Source organism: Passer montanus, unplaced genomic scaffold, assembly GCF_014805655.1.
Source record: "Passer montanus isolate IOZ18808 unplaced genomic scaffold, ASM1480565v1 scaffold79, whole genome shotgun sequence".
Taxonomy (NCBI): Eukaryota; Metazoa; Chordata; class Aves; order Passeriformes; family Passeridae; genus Passer; species Passer montanus.
In genome coordinates, this window is record NW_024373145.1 from 2,239,951 (window position 1) to 2,263,802 (window position 23,852).

Sequence of the window (23,852 nt, forward strand, 5' to 3'; positions counted from 1 at the left end):
GGGTTTTTTGTTTTGTTTTGGGTTTTTTTTAAGCTATGTAAAATTCTCTGGCAACTTCCACACTGAGACAATTTGCTTTGGGTTGGGTTTTTTTGTTTTGGTTTGGTTTTTTTTTAAACTTTTTTCAGCAGTACCAAGGACCACTAAGCAATAAACATAAGTTATGAGAGGAAAGCAGACTGCAAACTTAGGCTGACATCAAGGCACCACAAGGACTTGGCAGCCTGTTTCACCCAAGTATCTGCTCCACAAGAACTTAAGTAAACTACCGACATCTCTGCACAAGGCTAAGTGTGCACTGTCTAAGGCAAATTTCTAGCAACAATCATGTAACTTTATTTCCCCAACAATACCAGTGGATTATCTAGTCTTAGAACACCATCCCTTTCTTAATCGTTCATGCTTTGCTAATTTAGTTGTGCCAATGAAACTGTCAGGCCAAGAAAATGGACTGAACAAGAGAAATGCACGTTCAAAGTAACCCAGCCACCACCTCTCTGAAGTGTTACAGAAGGTCAACTGGACGGAAGGTCTCATCGGAACTGTTTTAAAAGAGAAAAACTGATAAATTTATAGCTTCCATCCCCCACAAGGCTTTGGATATAGACATCACAAGGGCAAAAAGACTGGCAGTCCCTGGTTTTTCACACCTTCTGCATCTACATCCAAGCAAACCCGCAGTTCTGTCCTACAAAACTACACCCGTTTTAACATTAAATCCTTCCACCCACCACATCCTGCATTGCACCCACTTGTTGTGCATACCCTAACACCTATCACACTACTTTTTTTTTTTTTTTGTTCCTCCTTCCTGTGTAGGTACCTAAGGCTCCCCAAACACGGCGGCTCGCTGTCCCCCCGCCCCCTCTGCACCGGCGCAGCCCGCACGGACCGGGCGGTGCGAGACCGCCGGGGCCGCCCGAGCTGTCAGCCCGAGGGGCCGGACACCCGGCCAGCCTGAGGGCTGCACAGCGACGAACGGCTCTTCACTCCCGGCCCCGGCAGAAGCGGTGCAAAGCCCCCTCCACCAGCAGCAAGGCAGGGAAGCGGGAGGATGGCAGAGCCCTCCTGCCTGAGGAACCGCCACGCCGTCCCAGCCCGACCGAGCTGCCATGCGGGCAGTGCCCCGCCGGAGAGAGCTCCGGCGGCACATGGAGACGGCCCACCCGGAGCCGGGCCCGCCCGGCTCCCGCAGCCCCGGGGCGCCGCCCGAGTGCCCGTTGTGCGGGGAGGCGGCGGGGCGGGAGCTGGAGGAGCACGTCCGGGCGCGGCACGGGCACCTGCTGGGCGCCCCGGGCACGGGTGAGCGGCGCCGCGAGGGACCGCGGGGATCGGGGGGCAACGGGAACCGGTCCGGGGATAAACTGGGACAAAGGAAGCAGTTATGTGTTTAGGTACTGTAGGTTATTCTGGGCCTGATCAGAATTTTGTTTTGGCTAACTGGCCGAATGCTGGTAGTTATTTCAGAAACTTAAAGGTGGCATCTCTGCTGGTGGGTAATAGCCTTAGAAGACTGGCATTTGGGATGTAACCAGCTACATGCACTGACTAGATAAATGATGGTTCGGATGCAAAATGTGCCGGTACAGCCAACCACGCTGCATAATCTGTCATTAAAATGTTTTTCGTAACAAATGTTTTTCGTAACAAACCCCCAAGAACCCACCCACCCCACTCGCAGGTCGTAGCATTGAACATTTCCATGTGTGCAGGTAATGCAGAGCTTGAATAATTTATTTGCCTGCATGTCAGTTTCTGCTTTAAAAATAGTTGTATTAAAGTATTTTGGGTTTTTTATGTGTTTAACAGGTTTCAGAAGACTGTATTTTGTAGTGTTACGTTAAATGGTTGTGGTGAATTTAGATGATTGTACCACCAAGTTTTCCTCCAACCTGTCATAAACATTTAGCTGGGACAAATGCTTTCCAGAAACTGCTAACACAGGATACCAGTTCTTGTGTTTTGTGAACTGAGGAAGGTGGAGATAAATCCTAGGAACTTGCAGTAAAGATGGAGTCAAGCATTTGTCTGTGGTTCCCAGTGACAACAGGCAGTGGGCACAAGTCAGAATATGTGGAATGCTATTTGAATGCAAGAACACTTATTTTTACTGTGAAAGTGGTTAAACACTAGAACATGTTCCTCTGGGGAATTTGTGAGGAGTCTATACTTGGAATTATTCAAAAAATGGCTGGGAAAAGCTGTGTGTAACTTAACCTATTTAATGTCACCATTCTACCAGGGATGAGATGATCTCCAGAAATCCTATTGAACTTTACCAATACTATGTGGTACTCTTGATAATAATCCTGAAATTGCAAGAAGAACAGTATTTGAGGAGAATTGGGAAGACCAACAAAATAAGAATAACAGCACTTTTTATTCTTTCAGGCCAACAGCTGCTGTGTTATTACATGAACATTAAATTTTTCTGTTAGCAGAACACATTAATGGTTTGATATTTCAGACTAAACATTTCTTGGTACAAATATTATCATAGCAAATTGTGATTTGTAAGTTAAATGGGGAAAAACTTAATTGAAAGAAGGAAAATAATGTCTTAAATTTTTCATGTATTTAGTTACAAATTCTTAAGTGGTGAAGAGAGCAATAGTTTAGAATTTGCTGCCTTTCACTGGGGAATTTCAGTGGCAACACAAACTTCATTACTGTGTATTTGTTTTAGATTGTATATCAGTTAGGGGCTGATTCTAGCAAAGAACCACAGGAATTGCATTAATCAAGAAACTGAATTTCTTTTGCAGACACAGGGAATGGTGAACAGCTGTATGAATGTCCTATGTGTAGTCTCACCTGTACAAACATTCAGATTCTTGAAGAACACGTGGATTTACACTTAGAGGAGCATAACTTTTCAGAAGGTACGTGAAAGGGTACAGGCTTAATAATACTTGAAAGCATTTGCAGATACTTGCATGTTGTAGTGTAGAATCTCACTTGAAATGAAAAAAATAAATCTGTATTTAAAGGGAATTTGGACACATGTATAATGAAGTTAACATAGCTAAGGTCCTATCACTTGCCCAAGTGCTCTATTTAATTACCAGGCTAATAAGGAAATCTTTGTCTATGCATGCTTGCTAAGTAAATGAATGCATGCTAGCCAAAGGAAAAACTTAGAGCAAGACATGTTTAAAAGACAACAGTAATATATATTTGTTTTTCTAGCTCTATAGAAGGTTTACATAAATGGAGTTTACAGTGGCATGTTCCACTGTGATGAGTTGAGAGTTTATAGCTTATGAAAACTTTATTTTTTTTTCTCAATTAATTTCTGCAAATACTTTTTTGATTCATTAATCATAGTGTTAAACTAAAAAATCTAAATTAACTTTATTTTATAACACAGCTAAGAGAATCTTAGCGAATTCCCTATTCAGTTCTCTGATTGTAAATTTTTGTCACTTCCTTGTGAGACTGCTAGCAATGGTCCTAGATGCTAATAAGTGGTATTAAAGGAACTGAGACTTCTTGCTAACAGTGAAGTGAAACACAGTAAACAAAAACTGTCTTCTCAGTGCTACAGGTAGGTGCATTATTTGCCAAGTAATTGCTCCAGTAACTGCATGAACTTTGTCCGAGTCAAGAGACTGAGTCTTGGTAGACTGAATGCAGTCAGTCCTGTTCAGCGTTCATTGCTAATAGCTCAAAATAATGCGGGGTGCATCTCCTAAAATTAATGCCCAATTGTGTTTACGTATGTCTGCTTAGAAAGGAATCTCTGAAAATTAAACTCAAAGCATTACTACCCTCCTGACCAAGTCCCCTCACTTTGAAATGTTGTCCTGGGATAGGTGGGAACATTAGAGATCTAGAACTGGCTCAGCAACTCCAGACTGAAGAAGATGAACGGCAGAGATCAGAAGAAGAGAAGCGAGAGAGAGAAGAATTTCAAAAGCTGCAGGTACACTCTTGTTTCTAAATGGTAAACTTAAAACCAGTTGTGCCTTTAGAAGCTGAGTATCTTGGAATTGTAATGTCCTGGAATGGCCTTACCAGGTCAGACTGTGCAAGCCACACAGTCTGTGTTGAGATAATGGTGCAGGCATGGGTTGGAAGCAAATTCGGTCTCTTGGCAATGCTGATCCTGGCAGAATGCTGGACATGACAGCCTTGAGCTACTTGGCTTTACAGCTTTGAGTGGTGCTGGCTCAGGATGGGGCTTGCTGCTCCCTGTGCTTGCTGTTCTGCTCTCCCTCCACACCTGTTGCCTGTGCTCCAGCCAGCTCTTGTGCTCTGCCTTGCAGTGCAGCCTGGAGCATATTCCTTGCCAGAGTGCCAAAGGCTCTGAGCATCCTGGCTGTCCTTTACTGGAATACCATCACCTGCTCCAGGTCCCGCTTCCCTCTGTCTCCCATCTCACAGCCCTGGTAACTCACTTCCCACTCACACTACCTCTTGCCAGACTGCCTCTGTGCTGATGGCTCTGCCAAGAGGGAGCAGAGGGATGTGTCTGCTCTTCCAGGTGTGGCTTTCCTAGTCCCATATTCATGTTCAGGAATGAAGCTTGGTCTTCAGCTCTAAAATAATTATAATTTTGAAGTTTTTATGTCTCAAAGTTTTTCAAAGTTACTAATAGTGATTTTGAGGAACTGCATGGACAAAAGATGAATTTTAAAAAATGTGATTTAAATCATGCACATTCCATCCCTAACAGAGACAGTATGGCTTGGATAATTCTGGTGGCTTCAAGCAGCAATTTCTAAAGAATATGGAAAGAGAAGTTGATAGAGGAAGGATGCAGCCCTTTGAATATCATAAGAGAAAAGCTGACATGATGGAAAGTTTGGCTTCTGGTATAGATGATGGCAGAACTAAGACATCAGGTAAAGATGCTGAAATTATACAACTAAAACTGTACTTTCTAGAGCTTCGATTGTATTGACCAAACCAATCTTTATATATAATTCTTTATATAATTAATTGTTTAATATTGGCTGTGTCCTAGTTCTAAGCATAATTTTCTAAATCAATCCAAATTGTTACAGTTGTAAAGTCCTAAATAAGGAAATTAAATCATATCTTGGTATATTTTTAATCTGTGTTCTAACTTGCAGGCTGTTTTTCTTTTTTTTTCTTTTGTTTTTTTTTTTGCTGTGGAACTTGGAACCCAGTTGTCTGGTTAAGGGCACCAATAGATGTATTGTATGTATCAGAAGATGCACATGTCACAAGCTGATTGCCCTTGGTTCCTGTGCTTGATTATTGCTTAGTATTCATTGGTTCCTAATCCGGTGTAGCTGTTCAAATTTGCAGCAGCTTTTTGTCTTGTATTTCTGTTAATTGTTATATTGTGTAAGCTGGTTGCAGGTAAGCACAGTGTTCACCTGATTACAAAGCCCAAGAGAGGACTGGGAGGAGTAGACATCTACTTGATACATCTTCTCTTAAATGTTTTATAGTTGGTGCAGAAACACAGGGCAGATGGGTCTCTGTGTCCCTTTCAAAAGGCTCCCGTGTCTTTCCAAGACCACAATTCAATGGTCTTTGAGCCTGTTGCTAGTGGTTCTTACAAAATATCCACTTGGTTCTTGACAGGTAAAATAAAATGTCTTCTGTGAAACGGATTGCGTGGAAATAACACATTTAAAGTTTTCATTCTTGGTAATGATATGGATTTCAGAGTGGTTGTTAGAAAATAATTTGTGGTGATTATGGAATAATTCTCTTCACAACAGCATGGCTGTGAAAGGGCTTTGAGGGTTTAAATATATGAATTGGAGAGAGTATTCCCAAACATATTTTTTCATGTAACAAAGGAGAACTTGGAATATCATGCAAGAGCATTATTTCAAAATATTTACAATAATTCTCAAGCTCTGTGACATTTCTGCCATTCCTTTTTTTTGTTGTTGTTGTTATTGTTGTTTTTTTTCCCCTCTTAGTTTCCCCAGGAAAAATAAGTTGGGGGGAGTAAAAGGTTTACATAGTATGCATAAGTATTGCCATGTTTTTAAGATGATGTGCTGGAGGTGGCGTGGGCATAGGAATGCTTTATTGGTGACATATTTTTTCTATATCATTGTAATAGTTCCTTTGACTATCACAGTTCATAATTTAGTCCAAGCTGTTTAATTTAAATAACTACTGTGTAGCAACAGTGAAAATAATAGATTTAGTTTTGAAAGCTTCATAGCACATAAATTCATCAAAGTAAAGACCACTGAAATTAACTAGGGGCAATTTCCACTGCTTTTGTGATTTGGGCTCTAAATATAATGAAGTTTTAAAATAAATTGTATTAATCTGTATCTGTTCCAAGTTGGGGAAGGAATCTTCTGGTAACATTTTACAGATACACCTTTTACAGTTCATGTTACAGATAAACTTCACATTTTGTCTTCTTTAGGAGTCATTGAAGCATTGTGCAAGTACTATCAGAGTGAGAACAAAGATGTGAGGCGTGTGTGGCTTTCAGCAGGAGTAGATCACTTCCACTCATCTTTGGGTGACAGAGGCTGGGGTTGTGGTTACAGGAATTTCCAAATGCTCCTTTCCTCACTGTTGCAAAACAGCTTCTACAACGACTGCCTGAGAGGTATTAAACAAAATGCTGCTTGTTCCACGTACCTTGGATGACAACCTGCTGACTGATGTTTGGCCTTTTCATTTACACAGCAAGTCTCACAAGGTCAATGATACCTATTAAATGGTGGTTACACCACTAGAACTTACTGTGGAAGAGTCAGAGGTGAATATGGGCAAGAAATGATGTGGTTGAAGTTTTACCTTTAGTTATTTTGGTGCATCTTTGTAACATCAAATGCCTGTTATAAAAGAAGCTGAATAGTTATAATTAATAGACTATTCCAGTCACTGTAACAACAATTCAAAAGCTTTTCTGTTCCAGATACTACACTAATTCCTAGTATCCCAAAGATTCAGTCCATGATTGAAGATGCCTGGAAAGAAGGTTTTGATCCTCATGGGGCATCTCACTTCAACAACAGATTACATGGTTCCAAAGCATGGATAGGAGCATGTGAAATTTATTCACTGTTAACCAGTCTCAGGATAAAGTAAATATTGCTTTTTGTTGTGGTTGTTATTATTAACTGCTGATTTAAGTGCTGTACCTTTAAAGGTTAGAATTCCCAACTGTGTGATGACAAAGCCACCTTAGTGACTAAATTGAACCATATATAAACAAGTCAGATTTAATGCAGCATGAAGCTATATAACTACTTACAGGTACATGTAACTACTTGTAGGAGGTACATAAACTGAGTAACTGCTTCGATCATTGAGATTGATGCTGAATTATGCCGCGTATGCATAAATTAAAGCATTGATTAAGAACTTAATTTCTCTGAAAGCTTCTTCTCAGGAAGAATCTAAATTTCAGCTATTTTCTGTGGCTTTTAATTGGATTCTATAATGTACATGTATAACATACTAAAAAAGTAGCATTAATTTTTGCAAGTTTCACAAGTTCTTGTTAGACTCAACAAAGTAGAGCATTTCTTTCTTATCTAATACATTTTCCAGTTTGTGACAGTATATGTTTCATTGCTTTGTAATTATGTGTCCCCTACTCCTGTATTGAAAAATAAGAAAGTTGTAAGGACCACTGGGTGCAGGAGACAGGGACCCTAGAGGTGAAAAGTAGCAACCTGCTTGAAAGTTTGTTGTTTTCATTCTCAATGTTTTGTAGGTGCCAAATCATTGACTTTCACAAACCCACTGGCCCTATGGGTACACATCCTCGCTTGTTTGAGTGGATTTTGCATTACTATTCTACAGATAATGAAGGTGGTGCAAAGGTGGTGTGTACTTCCAAACCACCTATCTACTTGCAACATCAAGGTCAGTGTCACAATATGCTGGTTTCTTGCTATTCTCTATCTCTCTTTATAGATACTGCAGTTCAGAGCAGCATTTTTTAGTCCTTCATTGAATTGAAGGCTTGGTTTTATTTCCTGTAGTTTTCCTATTTAGTAAGAGCAACATTACAGTTTGTATTTTTATTGGATGGAAGAGCTGAATGTGATTGGGATCTCAACTTTTTGACATGTAATCTCATAACTATCTTAAATTTTGAGTAATGCCTTCCTTGATCTGAAAATCAGTCATAAGTTACAGGGTAGTAAATGGGATTTATGTGTTTCTAAACTACTGAAACTCTTGTTTTGATACTAGGCCACAGTCGTACTGTTGTTGGAATAGAAGAGAAGAAGAACAAAAGCTTATGTTTGCTACTGTTTGACCCAGGATGTTCTTCCCAACAAATGCAGAAACTCCTGAAACAAAACAGTGATGGAACTGGTCTCAGACTACTTCGGAAATTTGTGGGTAGCCTAAAAGAAAAGCAATATCAGATAGTGGCTGTAGATGGGGTGCTCTCTTTGGAAGAGAAAGCTGTAAGTATCTCAGAAAACAGTTTCTGTTTGTGAAAATTTAAGACCATCTGCATCTGTTCTTTGAATGCATATGCATATATGGTTGCACAAGGGATTTTTTTGCATCTTTTCACTTTCCTTGATCGTTTTCTCTCCTGCTTTCTGCTTATATAATCCCAGGATATCAAAACCAATAACATTTTGCATATAAATGGATCTGGCTTACAACTTCTAGGTCTTGTATGAAGCTTTCAGCTGTTTGCAGATGTAAATTAGGCTTTTTAAAATTTTCCTTTTTCTTACAATGTTTTCTCCTAAATAACTGACTGTGAGCATGTAAGTTACTTACAAACACAGTGCAAAATTACATTCAGAGGCTTGAGCTGTTGAAATTTTTATAAATCCTATCCATATGTTTGACTTTGGGGCATTTTACCTTTTTTAAGACCTTAGAAGTTTTCAGCAGATTGTCAAATGTGGTTTTTGTTTCTAAAGCTTTTTCTTTCCTACACTAACAAATTGATTCTGAGGACCTATGTTCCAATTCTGGGGTGTCATATCAGCATTGTTCAGCATGTTCAAGCTTCAGGACACACTTTTATTTAAACTGTGAAATAACTGGCAACTGAATCACTTGCTCAGCTATATTTAATGGGTATGTTGAAATGAGGTATTGTCTTAAGTGTTTCCTGGCCCTGAACATGTCAGAAATATCAGTGAAACATAACCATCCTCTCCTCCTAGTGGGAAAAAGCCTTAAACTTCAGGACGTGGAGTAAAAAAAGGTGTTGTTTGGGATTTGGTGATGGTGGTGATGTTCATTTGGTTTTGGTTTGCCACTTTTTTCTTGTTTTCAAAAATTTTATTTATATTTAATATCAGTTGTTTAGAGTGTTGTCTTGGAAGCTCCCATTTCAGTAAGATGGAATGTAAACCCTAACACTCATTAAGATTACTAAATGCTAATTTGGAAGAAGCTCTTTAAAGTGCTGCTTTTGTTCATTAAAGTATTTTCTTTTCCTCTCTCCCCACCTATTTTTAGGCTCGTTGCCATGCTTCTCAGGTCTTAACATCAGAGAAGATTCCTTAAAGGATACCTTTGTAACCTGCTTCTGGAACTGGCTGGGTGCAAAGCATTAAACTTCTGGACTGTGACCCTCACCCAACAATTTTTAAACTTAAACTGTGTCTCCATAAATGCTTGGGAGCTCTGGGAATGCACAACACTGGAGTAAACCTGTAGTTTTTGTGTTCAGTCAAAACTCTGGCATCTTGATACAAATGTAACTCTAAAGTATTGCGGTCCTTATCTCACTAGAAAATGTGTTATTTTCTTAGTTGCTTAGAATTAGCAACATCTACTGTCTTGTAGCAAATTATACACTATTGTTAATGAGCAGTGGAGAAAGATTCTATGGAGCTACTTCATTGGAGTTCCTGGTCATGGTTTGCTTCTAAATGTGTTCATGTTGCCACAGCGGCCAGTCCTCTGTTTCTTCAGGGTTCAGTCTGTTGCACCAGGGATTAATTTACTAGTAAACTTATTTTCCATTAGCTGGCTTCTCTAGATGTATAACTTGAATACATGTGCTTAGGAAGTGGATCAGTGTTGGCATTGGCTAAGAGGTCTGACAAAAGTGGTGTCCAAAATATAGTGTGTGTGCTTGCTTTAGGTGCTATGCAAGACAATTCTTTGGGGGAGAGGAAGAAAAGATTCCTTTTGTACCATGAATGAATAAAATTAATATATTTTTAAAAAGTGTTTATTCTATCTTCACTTCATCCTTTTTTTTTAATTTCTATTTTTTCTGTGTTTTATAATGTATATCCCAAAAGGACACTGCCTTTTGACTAGTGCCTCTGTTGTGTGGGGTTAATGCTATTTAAGAGACTGGAGCTGTCTGCTGAAACAAATGTCTTGGGTGTTTGAGGCACTTTAGTGTATCTAGGACATGCTGCTCTGGTTGAATGTAAGAGCTCTGCCCCTCCAGGAGGGGAGCTGAGGGCTGGGAGGGATGGGGGAGTGTGTTACAGAGGTAGCACAGGGTGTTTTTGCTTTACCAGCTCTATCATGCATCCACCTATTGTAATTGGAGTTCAGATTCATCCCTTTCATTTAGACTGCCTTCTATGCTGACACCTAAATACTGGTGTAAGAGCCTTAACTGCTTTCTCTCATGTTTCATGTCCTCTGGCAATAAGAATTTGTCATTTTTGGAAGCAGTGAAACATGTGAACATGTACAGATATTACAATCCATAAATCACTGATTTTTCTGAAATACTCATAGAATTTTTAAAAATAGTTATGAAAATGCATTCATTCAGTAGGTATGTAGAAGCCTTTAAGCTGTGAAAGGTTTAAATACTTAGAACATTAGAGGGGCTCAGACTAGGGAAGAGAGTTCCTGGGAACTGGGGGACTATCAGCTCCTGTGTATCAGCCCTGATCTGTGATGCAGGTGTCAAATGGAAGGACAGAGAGATGCCAATACTGCAGTCATAATTTGGATGCAAATTCCTAGGCTTTGCAGCATGCTTGAGATTTTACCCCCAGAGGCACCATCCTCTGAATTTTAAGAGCTCTGGCAGCAACTACTCAAAACATCCAGCCTGTTCAAAACTAAATTAGCTCTGGTCAAGGTGCAGTATTGCAACTCACTATTGCCTCCATGCACAGTGCATGCTTTGGACTGAGGCAGTCAGAAACAATATACAAGAAAGGTTGTCAACATCAGGAATTTAAATTACTGTAATTCTGTCAAAGTTTATAAATGGGGTTTAAGTCAGCTAGTACGAGTTAGTTTTTAATTTAATCCAAAGTAGATAAGCAAATTTAAATATCCCAGCTAAAAAACCCTTCTCTGTTCACTTTAGCAAACTAACATACACACACAGAGCCAAGCTTATTCTCAGTCAAATTCCCTTTTTATTTCACAGATGTTAATTGCTAACAAAGCTAAACAAATCTGCAGTTCAGACTGAGTCGCTACAACTTCTTCCAAGGACCTGGAGGAACAGTCTTTATGCAATTTCTTTGTCACTTCAACCCTTATTATTTCCTCTGCTTTGAAATGTAACAGCAAAAACACATTTTCACATTTTAACTTGTTTTACATAATTTTAACATTTTTTTAAGCTATACATTCTCTGCATGAAAACCAATAAATATGTTAGTTTGAAAACAGACTAGAAAACTTCATTATTCTAGAAATATAAGTAATGAGAAACTTTCATAGGTAGATGACTTATCAGTGATCTACTTGGAAAATTTTCTGATTATCACATTTGCACAGACTATGCAGGATTCTTGGATTTGGTCCAAATTTAGAGAGCTCAAATTCAATCCTTTTATGAAAAAAGAGCAGTTTTAAACATACATAGCTGGAAATGCAAAGCAGCCTTAGGATTAAATGGGGTTTTATGCAGCTGAATTGAGACATACCAGAAATAAGTTCAGTGCTGAAGAGCATTTTAAAGCATCCTAGCAATTACACAGGAAGCTGGATGTAGTAACTATGAAGCTTTCAATCCAACTGTCTCTTTGGAAAAGACAAGATTTGATATCACATTAGCTCACAATTTTTTTAATGTATCTGGTAACTCTGATCTGAAGCACAGATCCTGCTTATTGCTTGGAAACATAAAACATTATCACTGAGACCTAGATGCTTATCTAGAGTTCTTAGTAGCCAAAATTAAAAAGATCAAAGGGACGACTGTAGGAACAAAGGCACATGGTTAATTTATAAAAGTATTTACAGGGTACTTGAACACTTATTTCTATCTACTAGAAATTCATTTAACTTGAATGAAAAAAATAAAACCATATTAAAGGAGGTCATCCTAAACAGATGTTCTCGAGCGATATGAGCAGAGAATCTTATAACCATTAAATGAATTCCATAATTAAACTTCTCATCTTGACTATGGAATTTTCAAATACCAAAATTCATAAATTTATTATTCCTCTAAGCAATGTGATACTTTAGTGCAACCCTCTTCAAAGATTGAAGCTGGCACAGTTAAGGCAGTCTACTAACAGTATTTAAAATTCAGCACACAGTGTTTAATCATTGAGGTGCCTGTCTCTCTGTTTGGAAAGCTGTCTTTTGACACCATCGTCCTTGTAGCGCTGCAGTTTCAAACACAGCATGTTTAAACACTGCAGTTTTTGCAGTGTTTGGGCTTTTTGGAGGTGGTAAGTGAGGAGTCCAACAGCTGTTAGCTCCAGAAACAACTCTGAAGGATGGGCAACATCCCCAAGTTGATGTGTAGCTTTACTGCATTCTGTGCTAACCTTCACAGGCTGCCAAGACAATGTTTCTAAAACTACACCAGTTACATTCAAACCTATAGAGCACTCTGTAAACCCTGCTGCTGTAATGTGCACTCCACTCATAGTGTTTCAATACAGTCTGCTGCCAAAAGCAAACTAATTTTCCTAAGGTGGGTTTTGATTTTTCACAGAAATTCATTGAGGCACACATTCAAAAAAAACCCAAACGATCTCTGAATAAACCAACCAAACTTTAAGAGGCTTCACATTCTGATTTTTTCTTCCCTACTGACCTGAAATCACCATTGTGAAAATATTATTCATTACTATGGCAAAAAAATTCATTCTAATTGTATGGAAATGGTTTCCACTAGACTTTAATAAGGCTGTACAACAAAGGTGACTAGTGCTGTCTATCTAAGCTGAAAAATTGGGGCACCAGAACTGACTTGAATTATTAAAAGATTCCACAGGAGGAACAACAAAATAAATAACTGCATAGTATGTGATCCCTTTTATTCACCAAAGCTGCCCATGTTTATCCCAGGTGGAAGACAGCAGAAAAGCTGCTCAGCATTCAGATGCAGGTGTGTTTAGTGCTTGCTGTAACATCATTCCATCTTGCATGTTGCCACATCTCTTCAAAGGACAATTAAAGATGTAGGGAGAAAAAAAATTAGAGAAAATAGAAAAGTGTTTTCAGACAGATCAATATTTCTCAAATTTTTCATTTGAAATATTAAAAGTAAATTTATTTATAGTGAAAGTCATCAGAAGACTTCTCCTGGATTTAAAATAAATTGTTTTTTTCTTTGGAAAAAAATTATGAAAAAAGAAAAGCAATACACATTACTAAAACCACAGATGCTGTGGCTTTCCTGCCTGCCCCTCTCCCCTTACATATGTCCATACTGATGACAGAATCAGTTCAAATAAGTCTAATCACTATCTAAATTAACAGGGTTGTAGTCAGGGTCATCCTCTTCATCCTCCAACTCTAAATCATCCATTTCTTGGAATAAAGATTCATCAACCTCCACATTGTTTCCAGCTGCAAGGAACAGAAAGATACTTTAATTTCATGCAACAAGGAAAACATTAACAACAACAACAAAACATACAAGATTTTTTCGTATTAGTTCTTCAGTGTAGGTAGGTGCTAGCTGCTAGCTGCTTACTTGGCTTTTATACATCAAATAGATATGGAAAAGTAAATGTCACATTTTATAGGATTTTTTCATATTAGTTCTTCAGTGTAGGTAGCTGCTAGCTTACTTGGCTTTTATACATCAAATAGATATGGAAAAGTAAACGCCACATTTTATCTTTTTACAGTTGAAGTTTTCTTTGTATCAAAACCCAGCCAAGAGAAATGTCACACAGAACTTCAGAATTCATTGGGAACATGAAATTAACATTCACATTTGTCAGAAGCAGAGATTCTTTCTCCCCAGGACAACCAAAGCAGGAGCTCAGGACCTCACAGCTGGAATAATTACTACCATCCTGGTGAGATAAATGCACAGGGTTCATGAAAAATTCCTTATGCACCATATACTGACACACATGTATTTGCTTTCAGATTTAAAAGCATGATGAAGCTTTGGCTACTTTCACATTTTCTTCTGAAAGAGATGCTGCTGACCAAAAGATAAAACTCGAGGACTGCTGTTTTATTTTCATGTATCAACAGTGACATCTTCTGGTCACCAAATAAAGTTTCTATTATTTCAATGAACTTGAAGGCACCTATACAATATAATGCCATTATCCTCTGAAAATAAGTAGTACATGCTACTGTAATATTAAAACAGACTTAGTAACCTGTTGCATCTATGACAGAATGCAAGCAGCAATAAGAATAGGAGTTTTAATCACCAGTAGCAATAGGATTACAAATTAATACATTAATCCCAAATCATCTGGGCACAGAGCCCAGGCAGAGGTCTGTTCCTCCCTTGAGGCAGCCAAATGTGCCATCAACAAACCATCTTTACTTCATGTATTTTGTAGGAAGACAAGATTAAATTATTCCCTGTTAAAGAAACTAAACTCCTCCATAACTAACATTTCAAGTTTACACTCACTGACATTCATAAACTTTCTTTTAATTGTTACTTGCAGAGAAGAATCTTGACCCTCTTCTGCCTGTGTTTTGTGATACCAGTGGATAATGCAGCTGCATTAAAGAACTGTCATACCTCAGAACTCAGGTAATTCTAAACTAGAACACTAAAAGACAGTACAACTGGTTTTCCAAATTTAATATTTTTCTGGCACAGGCTTACAGAACTTTCAGCTGGCGCCAGATCAGTATTTTAGGTAAGGTAAGAGGCTCATCTGCCAAAACCATGAAAAAGAACTGGGCTGCACAGAAGCAAGGAACATTTATTTTGACCTGCAAGATGTTTACTATTGGTGTTGAGATTCAGAGAAAAGGTGACAAAAGTTCAAGGCCTATACTTGAAGCCAGGGAAGGCTGGCTATTAGAAAAAAAAAAATCGGGGCTAAGTTGAGTTTTTTTATTTTGTTTTTGCTTTTCTTTTTGTTTTGTTTTGTTTTGCTTTGCTCCCAGTCCAATAATTTAAATATAAGCAATGTAAGTAAGATCACCTCAAGCACAAGGCTGCAAATAAATACACTTGATCATCTTGGAAAGGTTTTTGTTTTGGGAAAAATTAAAATTCTGTTCACTCTGCAAAGCAGTACTTCTCAGAAAGTTCCTCCAATGTAAAAGGAATTCTGATATAAGATATTAAGTCAGAAATACAACACAGATTTTACTTGGGAGTTTTGACCTTTTTAAGCCACTGACTTTCAGTGGTGGAATCAAATAGAAACCTACCTTCCTCCAAGAACTGGATATCAGAGGTGTCAAGATTGTGATCCATTTCAAACAGCTGTTTACCTAGAAATAAAATAAAAACCAATATATAAGCAAGTACAGTTCTCAAACAACTCTCAACGCAAAGCAACATTTAGTCAGCATGTGTATTTTAGTCTGTTCAAATCAACCAATTCTAGCAGTCTTTTGTGTTTTTAACTGCTCATTTCTGTAAACCCCCCATTCTGTTTTTTTTTTTTTTTTTTTTTTTTTTATTTTTTAGTCTGTTCAAATCAACCAATTCTAGCAGTCAAATTTTGTGTTTTTAACTGCTCATTTCTGTCAACTCCCCATTCTGGTTTTTTTTGTTGGTTTTTTTTTTTTTTTTTTTAAATTCATCCAGGAATCATCCACACCACAAGTGAAATGGGTCACTGTAATGTTATTAAGACTTTAATAATGGGGGGCAGCAAAAATTTACATCCCACAGCCTGTATTCAGTCCTTATTGCTATATTCTTCATCTTGTATTCCATAAGAAATCCTCTGTGGGAACTAGGAAGGAAATCAAGTGACTCCTCCACCCTTTTGCATATATTCTCCTATTCAAAAAGCAACTTGGATCTACACACATCACCAGCTCCTACACACACACATATACACACAGCTTTGAAGGCAACAACATAGAAGAGTGAAGCCTTTCTGAGTGGGAGGGACTGAAAGAAAAGCTCAGGACTCTTTTCACATAAATCATCTGTCTCCCATCTACATTGCTCATGCAAGCATCCACAAACAAGACTGCCTGGTATCCATGGTAATACTGGAATCACACTAATGACATTCAAGAATATGATTGGTTTTGGTTTTCTAAAGGGAACCTTTTAAAAGCTACATTTGTATAGAGGAAAACAGACACCACATACTAACAATACTTTAACAGAAAAACCATAAGCCTGATTTCTGTTATCTCATCTTTGCAGACTGCCAAATGCATACCCTTCAGAGAGGAACAAAGTGTGTCCCCTGTCCTGTAGAGCTTTTTATGAAACTTAATACCATTAAAATTTCCATCTCTGTCAAATTGCACCAAAACTAGCCAAAAGTGAGGAGAAAACAGAACAGTGATACAGCATGACCACACTGGTTATGTTTTTTTCAGGTAATCAGGTCAAAAGTAGATGCAGCACCACAGAAGAACCAGTTCAAAGCTAAGCCACACAGACGATGGAGCAGGATGCTAAGACCTATCATCTGTGTAAAAATTACTTTTAGATTTGTCATTATAGGCTGGTAGCATTGCAGAAATTTCACAACCAGTATTAAAACATACCACTTAGCTTATTTTTGCCTGCTTGTTCTTCTTCTTTCATCTTTTTCCTTTTTATTTCTAGAAGTTCTGCATCAAACTTAGCTTTCCAATTAAGGAAATTCTCAATGGTAACAGGAGTGCCATGAAAACGTTGCTGGAAGAATAGAAAACAAGGCTGTAAACACAACTTGCAAAGCTACAGGTGAAGATAAGCATTCTTTTAATTATTTAAATTACAACACTCCAGAAACACTGCTTGCTGTGATTTTCTGAGAAATTCTCCTAATCCTAAGAGTATATAAAGAACACATTCTTGTGGTTTTTGTCATGGGAGTCTCTCCTCAGAGAACTACACTGAGGTGAAAACTCTCATGGAAGAACCCTGCATACTCCTTTTGGACCTAGAGTGCAACAGTTCACAACTCCCCACTAATATAGTTTATTTGTAAGTAGGCAGCACTTTTTCTCAACCCTTAAGTGCAACCTACAATGAATTATTGTCCATTAAAATACATTAATCCTTTTATATTGCAGAAACAGAAAAAAAAGATTATTTTTTCTCAGAAATTTCTTTGCCAGTCTTCAGAAATACAGAACCTTCCAAGTCCCATCATGCTCCAGCTACTTCTCAGAAAGTGAGTTCAGACTTATTAGCTGGACATAGTACAATCCATGAATAGTGAAAACTATTCTACAGAAGGGCAAACCAGTCTTGAAGACTGGTCCCACTGCTTCCACCCTATCCACTCAGTCTTCCACGGAAGACAGCCTTCCTCAAACCATGGAGCCTGTGTGTAGCATGACATATTCTAGTCTTTTTTGCTCCCCATTCCCTCTCGCTTCCCCTTCTTCCAGCAAAAAACTGTCTACAGCAAATCTGATTTCATTTGGGAAAAATCCCTTAGGAAGTAATGCTAGAAGGGACTGTGAACTTTTTAGAGTCTAACTGCAGTTAGACTCTAAAAAGACTGCTGAAGAAAAAAGCAAGAAAAAGATCACTTAAGTTCATTAAACAATCTTCTTATGTTTCAATTAAATCACCTTTAGGACAGCTGTTCCTTTCTCACTGCAACTGAGAACTGCTCCAGCATCAAACCAATGCATTTCAAAGAAGATGAAAGTCTTTTTCCTTTAAGACAATATTTTACATACCTTCTCTTCTTCCTCTGCTTCTCTTTCTTTCTGTTTCTTCTCCTCTTCTCTTCGTGTTTTTATTTGATCCACTATTTCATTTAATTTCTCCTGTACTGCTGAGACTAGAGTGAAGATCATTACCATTCCTAAATTTTCTTCTGCCTACAACACAAAGAAGGCAACTTCAAAAAGAAGAACCTGAATGCATTAATATCTTTATAGAAAGCAGGATGTTGTGCAAATGCAGAGGGCACAGCTGACACATTCTGCACCAGTCTCAAAAGCTTGCTGTAAAATTCAAATTCAATCGGCCAGTTAATCCAGTCCGTTATTCCCAAATGGGTGTGCAGGAAAACATAAAGATGAATGCCTGTGATTGGGTTATTAACACATTATAGATATCCTCTGAAAGGCTTTTTCATGAATGAAACAAAACCTACAGTGGAAACACAACTCTAATATTTGACTATCATAAATCATAAGAGACATGTCACTCAGAACCTTTCTTCTCCTGGAACAGTTTATTCCTTATTTCTATTACATGTGCCTTTGAAGTGAGACAGTTTCCCAGGAAAATCAGAAAACATCAGCTGATGAAAGGAAGTTTATATGAAGTAAACTGAAAATGAAAAAAATGTCCATTAAACAGCAATTATTACAGCAATTTTAATGCATGAGGACTTGACAGAAATTCCAGAAACCAAAGAAGTGCTTCCTTCTTTCCTTTACAATGCACTCTCACTGATCCCAAAGGTTGATGAGATCCACCCCACCCTCAAACAGTTATGTTATTAAAAATAATCAAGAATCAATGTGGCATTCTTTAATATTTCCAAATGAAACTGAGGTGGCTTATTTTCACAAATATTACACATACATACATATATATATATATATATGTACACACACACACGGAGTGAAACAAATTCACTTTAAGGTAGAAGCAGAAGAGGGGAAGCCCTAATGCACTTCCATTTCATTATTCTACATTACTGCCCACACTGAATTAGCCCTGTATCTTACCTCAATGATGTGATTCACCAAACTCAACCCACAAAGTAAGTCCCTATAGCATGGAACAAGTTTCAAATGAGTAGCAGATACCTCTGAAAACAACTGATTTGAGAGAGAAATTCCAGCCAATGTGTCAAGCAGTATCAAGCTATTCCAAGATATTCTGTTTTCCTTACCTGCTGCTCTAGCAGTTTTATTATGTCCATGACATCATTATCATCAAGATTCTCCTGTGAGACAATTTCATATAGTGGAGTTTCGTCCGGGTATTTTTCTCTATAGGTAAATTTAAGGGTTGTTTGGACAGCTACAAGATAAAGAAACACATGATCATAACTCTGTATAACTTTAATGGTATGTTTTCCTACTGCATCAACAACCTCAAGATTATAGAATACAGAATATTCTTGCCTCTAAGGAACAGTCTTCTTACACCGAAGTTAAAACAATATGAACAGATTTAAACATAACCCAGGAGTTCAAAAAAATTAAGATGATAAAGTTTACACTTGCACCAACTATTAAAACCTACTCATGTCTGAAAGGTCTTGAGGAAGTCTGAAAAACCTTCTGTGATATGACAGGTACTAGAGCAGTAATCTCCCTCAGATTCTATTTAAAGCTGGAAAAGAGCAAGAGTCGTAGTAACAGAACTAGAGAAAATCTCAGGATATTAACACCTCAGATTCTGTGTGCCTGGTTGAAGTATCAACCTCTGTGTTGGGTTCCAGGGCTCCACACTGTGGACAAACACATTATGTCCAGTGGAAGTTATTAAGCAGAGAACTGCCTAAGAAAACATGCATTCAATCTGAAGCTGCCCAGAGCGAAGGTAATATGGAAACAAGGCAAAAGAGAATCAAGTTCCTTTTACACATCCTCCCAGAATACCAGAGAAGCTTTCCCTTAGTTCTCAGCAGCACAGCAGTCTGTGCAACACAGACACCTGCTCTAAGCAGGGCTTACTCCTTTCAAACTAAGTAAGGCAGCACCAATTTACCCCTTCTGTTATAGTATTCAGAACAGCAGCTTTCAAACTTGCTTGGAGTAAGGCTTGCTTACAATATGCCCACGCAAAAAATACACAAGGACCTGGGACCCACAGCCTTCTGCTCTGGAGCTGTTCCTTAAGTGCTGCCCATTCACAGCACACAGACTCAACTCTCCCACGTAGCTGGCACACACAGAGTTGCCAGAAAACAAATCCCCTCACAACATGTCTGTAAGCCACTGGAAGGATGGTGACAACCCATACTTTTTGAAGTTACACTACAAAGCCTTTGAGATTCAGAAGAAAGAAGTCCTACAGTGACAGCACAACGTTTCTGCAAACTGAACAAGGATCACCCAAATCCTTGAACTATATTTGCAAAGGAATATTTGCTGTACCAGGCTCTTACAAGGATCTAAGTGGAGGTATACATAGCTGTTGGTGACAGAATTAGATTTAAACATATACAGGAGAAGTTTCTGAGTAAGACATGATCAACTTACTTTCATCATTTTCTCCAGCTTCAGATGTCACAGTGATTGTGAAAGTTGTTGGCTTTTCTGACAATACTGTTCAAAGGAAAAAAGCAAGAGTCAGGGAGAGTCCTTAAATTAATTACTTCTTCACATCAGTGAAACTGAGCTTCTTAAAGACTTATAAAGAAACTAAGATCTTACTAGAGCGTTAAGGGCCTTTTTAACTTATTAAGGTAATACTTTTCATTTAACAGCTATTTTCCATACAATGTGATGCCTGGAGTCTCTGAATGAGAGCATACATCATCAAACAATACCAAAGGGTTTCACTTTTGGAAAACTTTCTCTTCTGGAAGTTTCAGTGTTCCACAAAGTGCAAATCAAATCAAACAACTTCTGGTAGTGCACTGACTGCATGAAGAAAGCAATCAAAGTTGATTTGCTTTACTGCACTAAATGTGCCTGATGAGCATCCAGTGCACTCTTGACCATGATCTATTTTCACAATATGTTTCCACCTATATTTAAAACAGTTTAATGCAAGAAATGCTACTAACCAAGCAACATACTAGAATGAAAGTGTGTGAATCAGGCAGCTAGAAGACAGACAACACAACACAGCAAGAGCTGTGACCTGCGTTTCACAGGCTAAAACCTCATTGCTGAATTGTGGGTTGCAGACCACATACTAACATAAGAGGTGCTCTGCATCTCTGTTATAACCTATGCCTAAATTAGTGCACATGCCCTCAAAGTATCAACTGAGTTTTGCCTAATTGCTAATGTACTACTAGGATCTTTATTCCCCTCTCCTCTCTTGGGCATAAAAGCATTAAATGAGTGAACAATAACTCTGAGTAAGCATCACAGTAAAGGTTGTATGGAAGAATATGACTTCTATATCAATATCAGATATCCACCATCCCCAGCTACCAGAGATCAAGTCATATACCTTTAAGTAATCTTTAACATAAAACTGAAGACCTGAAAAGATTTTCAGATTGAAGCAATAGGCAATTATACTGGGCAAATGTTTGTGTGGTGAAGTTACTGCCAAGTAAGACACTGTGGAACTCTAGGCAGAGTAGACACTGTGCAGGAAGGAAACAGAAAATGCCCCGATTTTTCCACTGTTAATATTCTTTGGATACAGAATGCCAAAAAAATCATGTTGGATTAGGCAGCATTTGGATACTCTTGTTTGATGGTAAATTGAAAATCCTGAAAAAATGATGAACCAATGTATCCACAATATGAAAGTTTCAGCAGCATAACATGCTGCACCAGGGAATTAAAGCTGGTCTTTTTTTCACCTGCAACCCTGTAAGGCAGGTACTGACAATACATTTACGGAGAAAACAGCACCTTTAAGCACCCCAAAAGATCCCATGCCTCACGTCCGCGACAAGCTTGCTAAGGAAAGCCGGTCGGCACACAAACCAGTTCCCAGGGCTGCATCTTTTGAAAGGATGCTCTCCGAAGCGCATCCTTCCAGCGCAGGGGACCGGCTTGCCCACGCCGGGCTGGCTGCTGTGCCACGGCGTCAGCCGCGGCAGGGGCAGCGCCCACGGACCGGGCCACAGGGGCCATCAAGCGCTCGGCCCTTCCCGGCCAGGGAAAGCGAACCAGCACCCCGAGCACCCGCCCGAGCCGCGCGGCTCGGAGCCCCCGCGGGACCCGCGGCAGCCCCGCCGCGGCCTCCCGCTCCTCCTCCCGCTCCTCGCCCCGCACGCCGGCCGCCGCCGCGGCCCCGCACCCGTGAACGAGTCCGGGTAGATGGACTCCAGCGCCTCCAGCTCGTTGCGCTGCTCCTCGCTGTAGTCGGTCATCGTGGCCCGCCGCCCACGGCCATGGGCCGCCCGCACCGCGACGCCGCCGCCACCCCCGCCCGCGCCTGCGTTGTCCCGGCCCCGTCCCGGCCCTTCCTAGCATGCCCCGCGCTCGCGGTAGGCGGGAATGCCGCCTCTGGGCTGGGCTGGAGGGAGGGACGGAGAGAGAGAGGGAGGCGGTGCGGCTGCCGTGGTGTGAGGCCGGTCCGGCTGGTCCCCGGCCGCCCTCACAGCCGCGGCGCCCGCTGCTCGGCCAGCTCCGGGCAGGACGGAGCGTACCTGGCGTGCGGGAGGGATCCTGCTGGCATCCCCGGCAGAGCCGAGGTCCGCAGTCCCTGTGTTGCACAGACTAGTAATGGTATGGGTCACGCTTGGACGTTCTTCCCTTGAAAATTTACAGGGATCAGTAAAGGGGATTCAAACCCGATGCTCTAGGGACTGCGTAAGGGTACCGTGAAGGCAGCTGAATGCCATTTCTGCCAGAAATTGCAAGTTTACTAGATGCAGCCGGTGATTTGCAGCTTGAAGTTAAACAGCGCCTGCAAATTTCCCAGAAAACGTTCGCCGTCGTTTCTGGAGTCCCATCACACTGGCGGCATTTGGCATTGGCATGCTTTGGGGGTACCTGCCAGGATGGATTTAAGACTGTCGAGGGTTAAACAACAGCACACCCTGATGGGTACGTGGTACACAGAGTGGTTGTAAGGTGCATTCCGTTCCTGGCCCCATGGCTGGCAGTTTTCCCACAGATACATTTTATGAGCCCAAGATTTCCAGAAAAGTTATCATGGGCATAAAGAAAATAATTTTCAAGTGAGCAAACTGGAATTCTAAGTGGATTATTGGGTAAGATTACTCATTTCAGCACAGTTTGACTGTTTAACTGTACCAACTCATAGATTTGTCTGTAATCATGAATTAATTTGAAAGCAGTGCCTTCTCTACATGTATCAAAGAGGCAATGAGTAAAGGGAAATACCTCAAAACTACAGCTGTAGTACTGTGGATTAATATACAAGCTAACAAGGTGATAGTCTGTTAGTATGTTGGCAGGCTGACTTCACAGTGACAGATAGTATTTCAAATTACATATTACTATGAAAAATACAGGGCAAATAGTAATCAGGACAAAATCAGAAACCATGAAGCCTAATTTAAAAATCAGGTGAACAAGATACAAAAAGAATTTTGCAGATTACTCTTTATAAAAAAATTTTACAGATTACTCTTAATTGCAAATATTGCATCATTTTATAGTAGTACTGTAAAACAACAGAAGTGGAAAGAATTCACATGGAGTAAAGACAGCAGGTTTTTGTCATTTGGATCCAGACATCAGCATAGAGGTTTTCTGTCAAACCTTCAGATACACAACTCAGCTGCATGTGTTCCAGATTACAGCGTTCCACCTTAAATAAAAAAGAACAAATATTTTTTAAAATTAAATCAGAAGTTGTGTTTACTACCAGAGGTACTTTGTTTCCTAAGGAGTTCACCTACACAATGCAGCCCTATTACCTTTTATTGGGTTTGCATAGCCAGATTTTGGTAGCAGGGGCATTACAGGGATGTTTCTGTGAGAAGCTGCCAGAAGCTTCCCAGTGTCCTACAGAGCTGATGCCAGCCTGCTCCAAGATG

The 23,852-nt window shown here is 39.6% G+C and overlaps 2 protein-coding genes across 3 annotated transcripts; one reads left to right on the forward strand and one right to left on the reverse strand.

The window, feature by feature from the left end:
- The first annotated feature begins 70 nt into the window (after positions 1–70).
- On the forward strand, positions 71–10,121 carry ZUP1 (zinc finger containing ubiquitin peptidase 1). 2 transcript variants are annotated; one of them, XM_039731598.1, is made up of 9 exons: positions 71–1,302; positions 2,766–2,882; positions 3,816–3,925; positions 4,679–4,847; positions 6,371–6,559; positions 6,872–7,040; positions 7,676–7,827; positions 8,161–8,381; positions 9,403–10,121. In XM_039731598.1, the coding sequence occupies exons 1-9, from the start codon at positions 1,113–1,115 to the stop codon at positions 9,448–9,450; spliced, it is 1,365 nt and encodes a 454-aa protein (XP_039587532.1). In that variant the 5' UTR covers positions 71–1,112; the 3' UTR covers positions 9,451–10,121. The 2 variants fall into 2 exon arrangements, with proteins under 2 accessions (XP_039587532.1, XP_039587533.1); XM_039731599.1 differs by having other exon boundaries at positions 1,295–1,394.
- Positions 10,122–11,265: 1,144 nt separating this feature from the next.
- RWDD1 (RWD domain containing 1) lies at positions 11,266–22,297 on the reverse strand. Its single transcript, XM_039731569.1, has 7 exons — positions 22,142–22,297; positions 20,413–20,478; positions 19,095–19,225; positions 17,923–18,066; positions 16,792–16,924; positions 15,484–15,546; positions 11,266–13,689 (listed from the first exon to the last, which is right to left on the reverse strand). Exons 1-7 carry the CDS (start codon positions 22,212–22,214, stop codon positions 13,577–13,579), a joined length of 723 nt encoding a protein of 240 aa, XP_039587503.1. The 5' UTR covers positions 22,215–22,297; the 3' UTR covers positions 11,266–13,576.
- Positions 22,298–23,852: the final 1,555 nt, after the last annotated feature.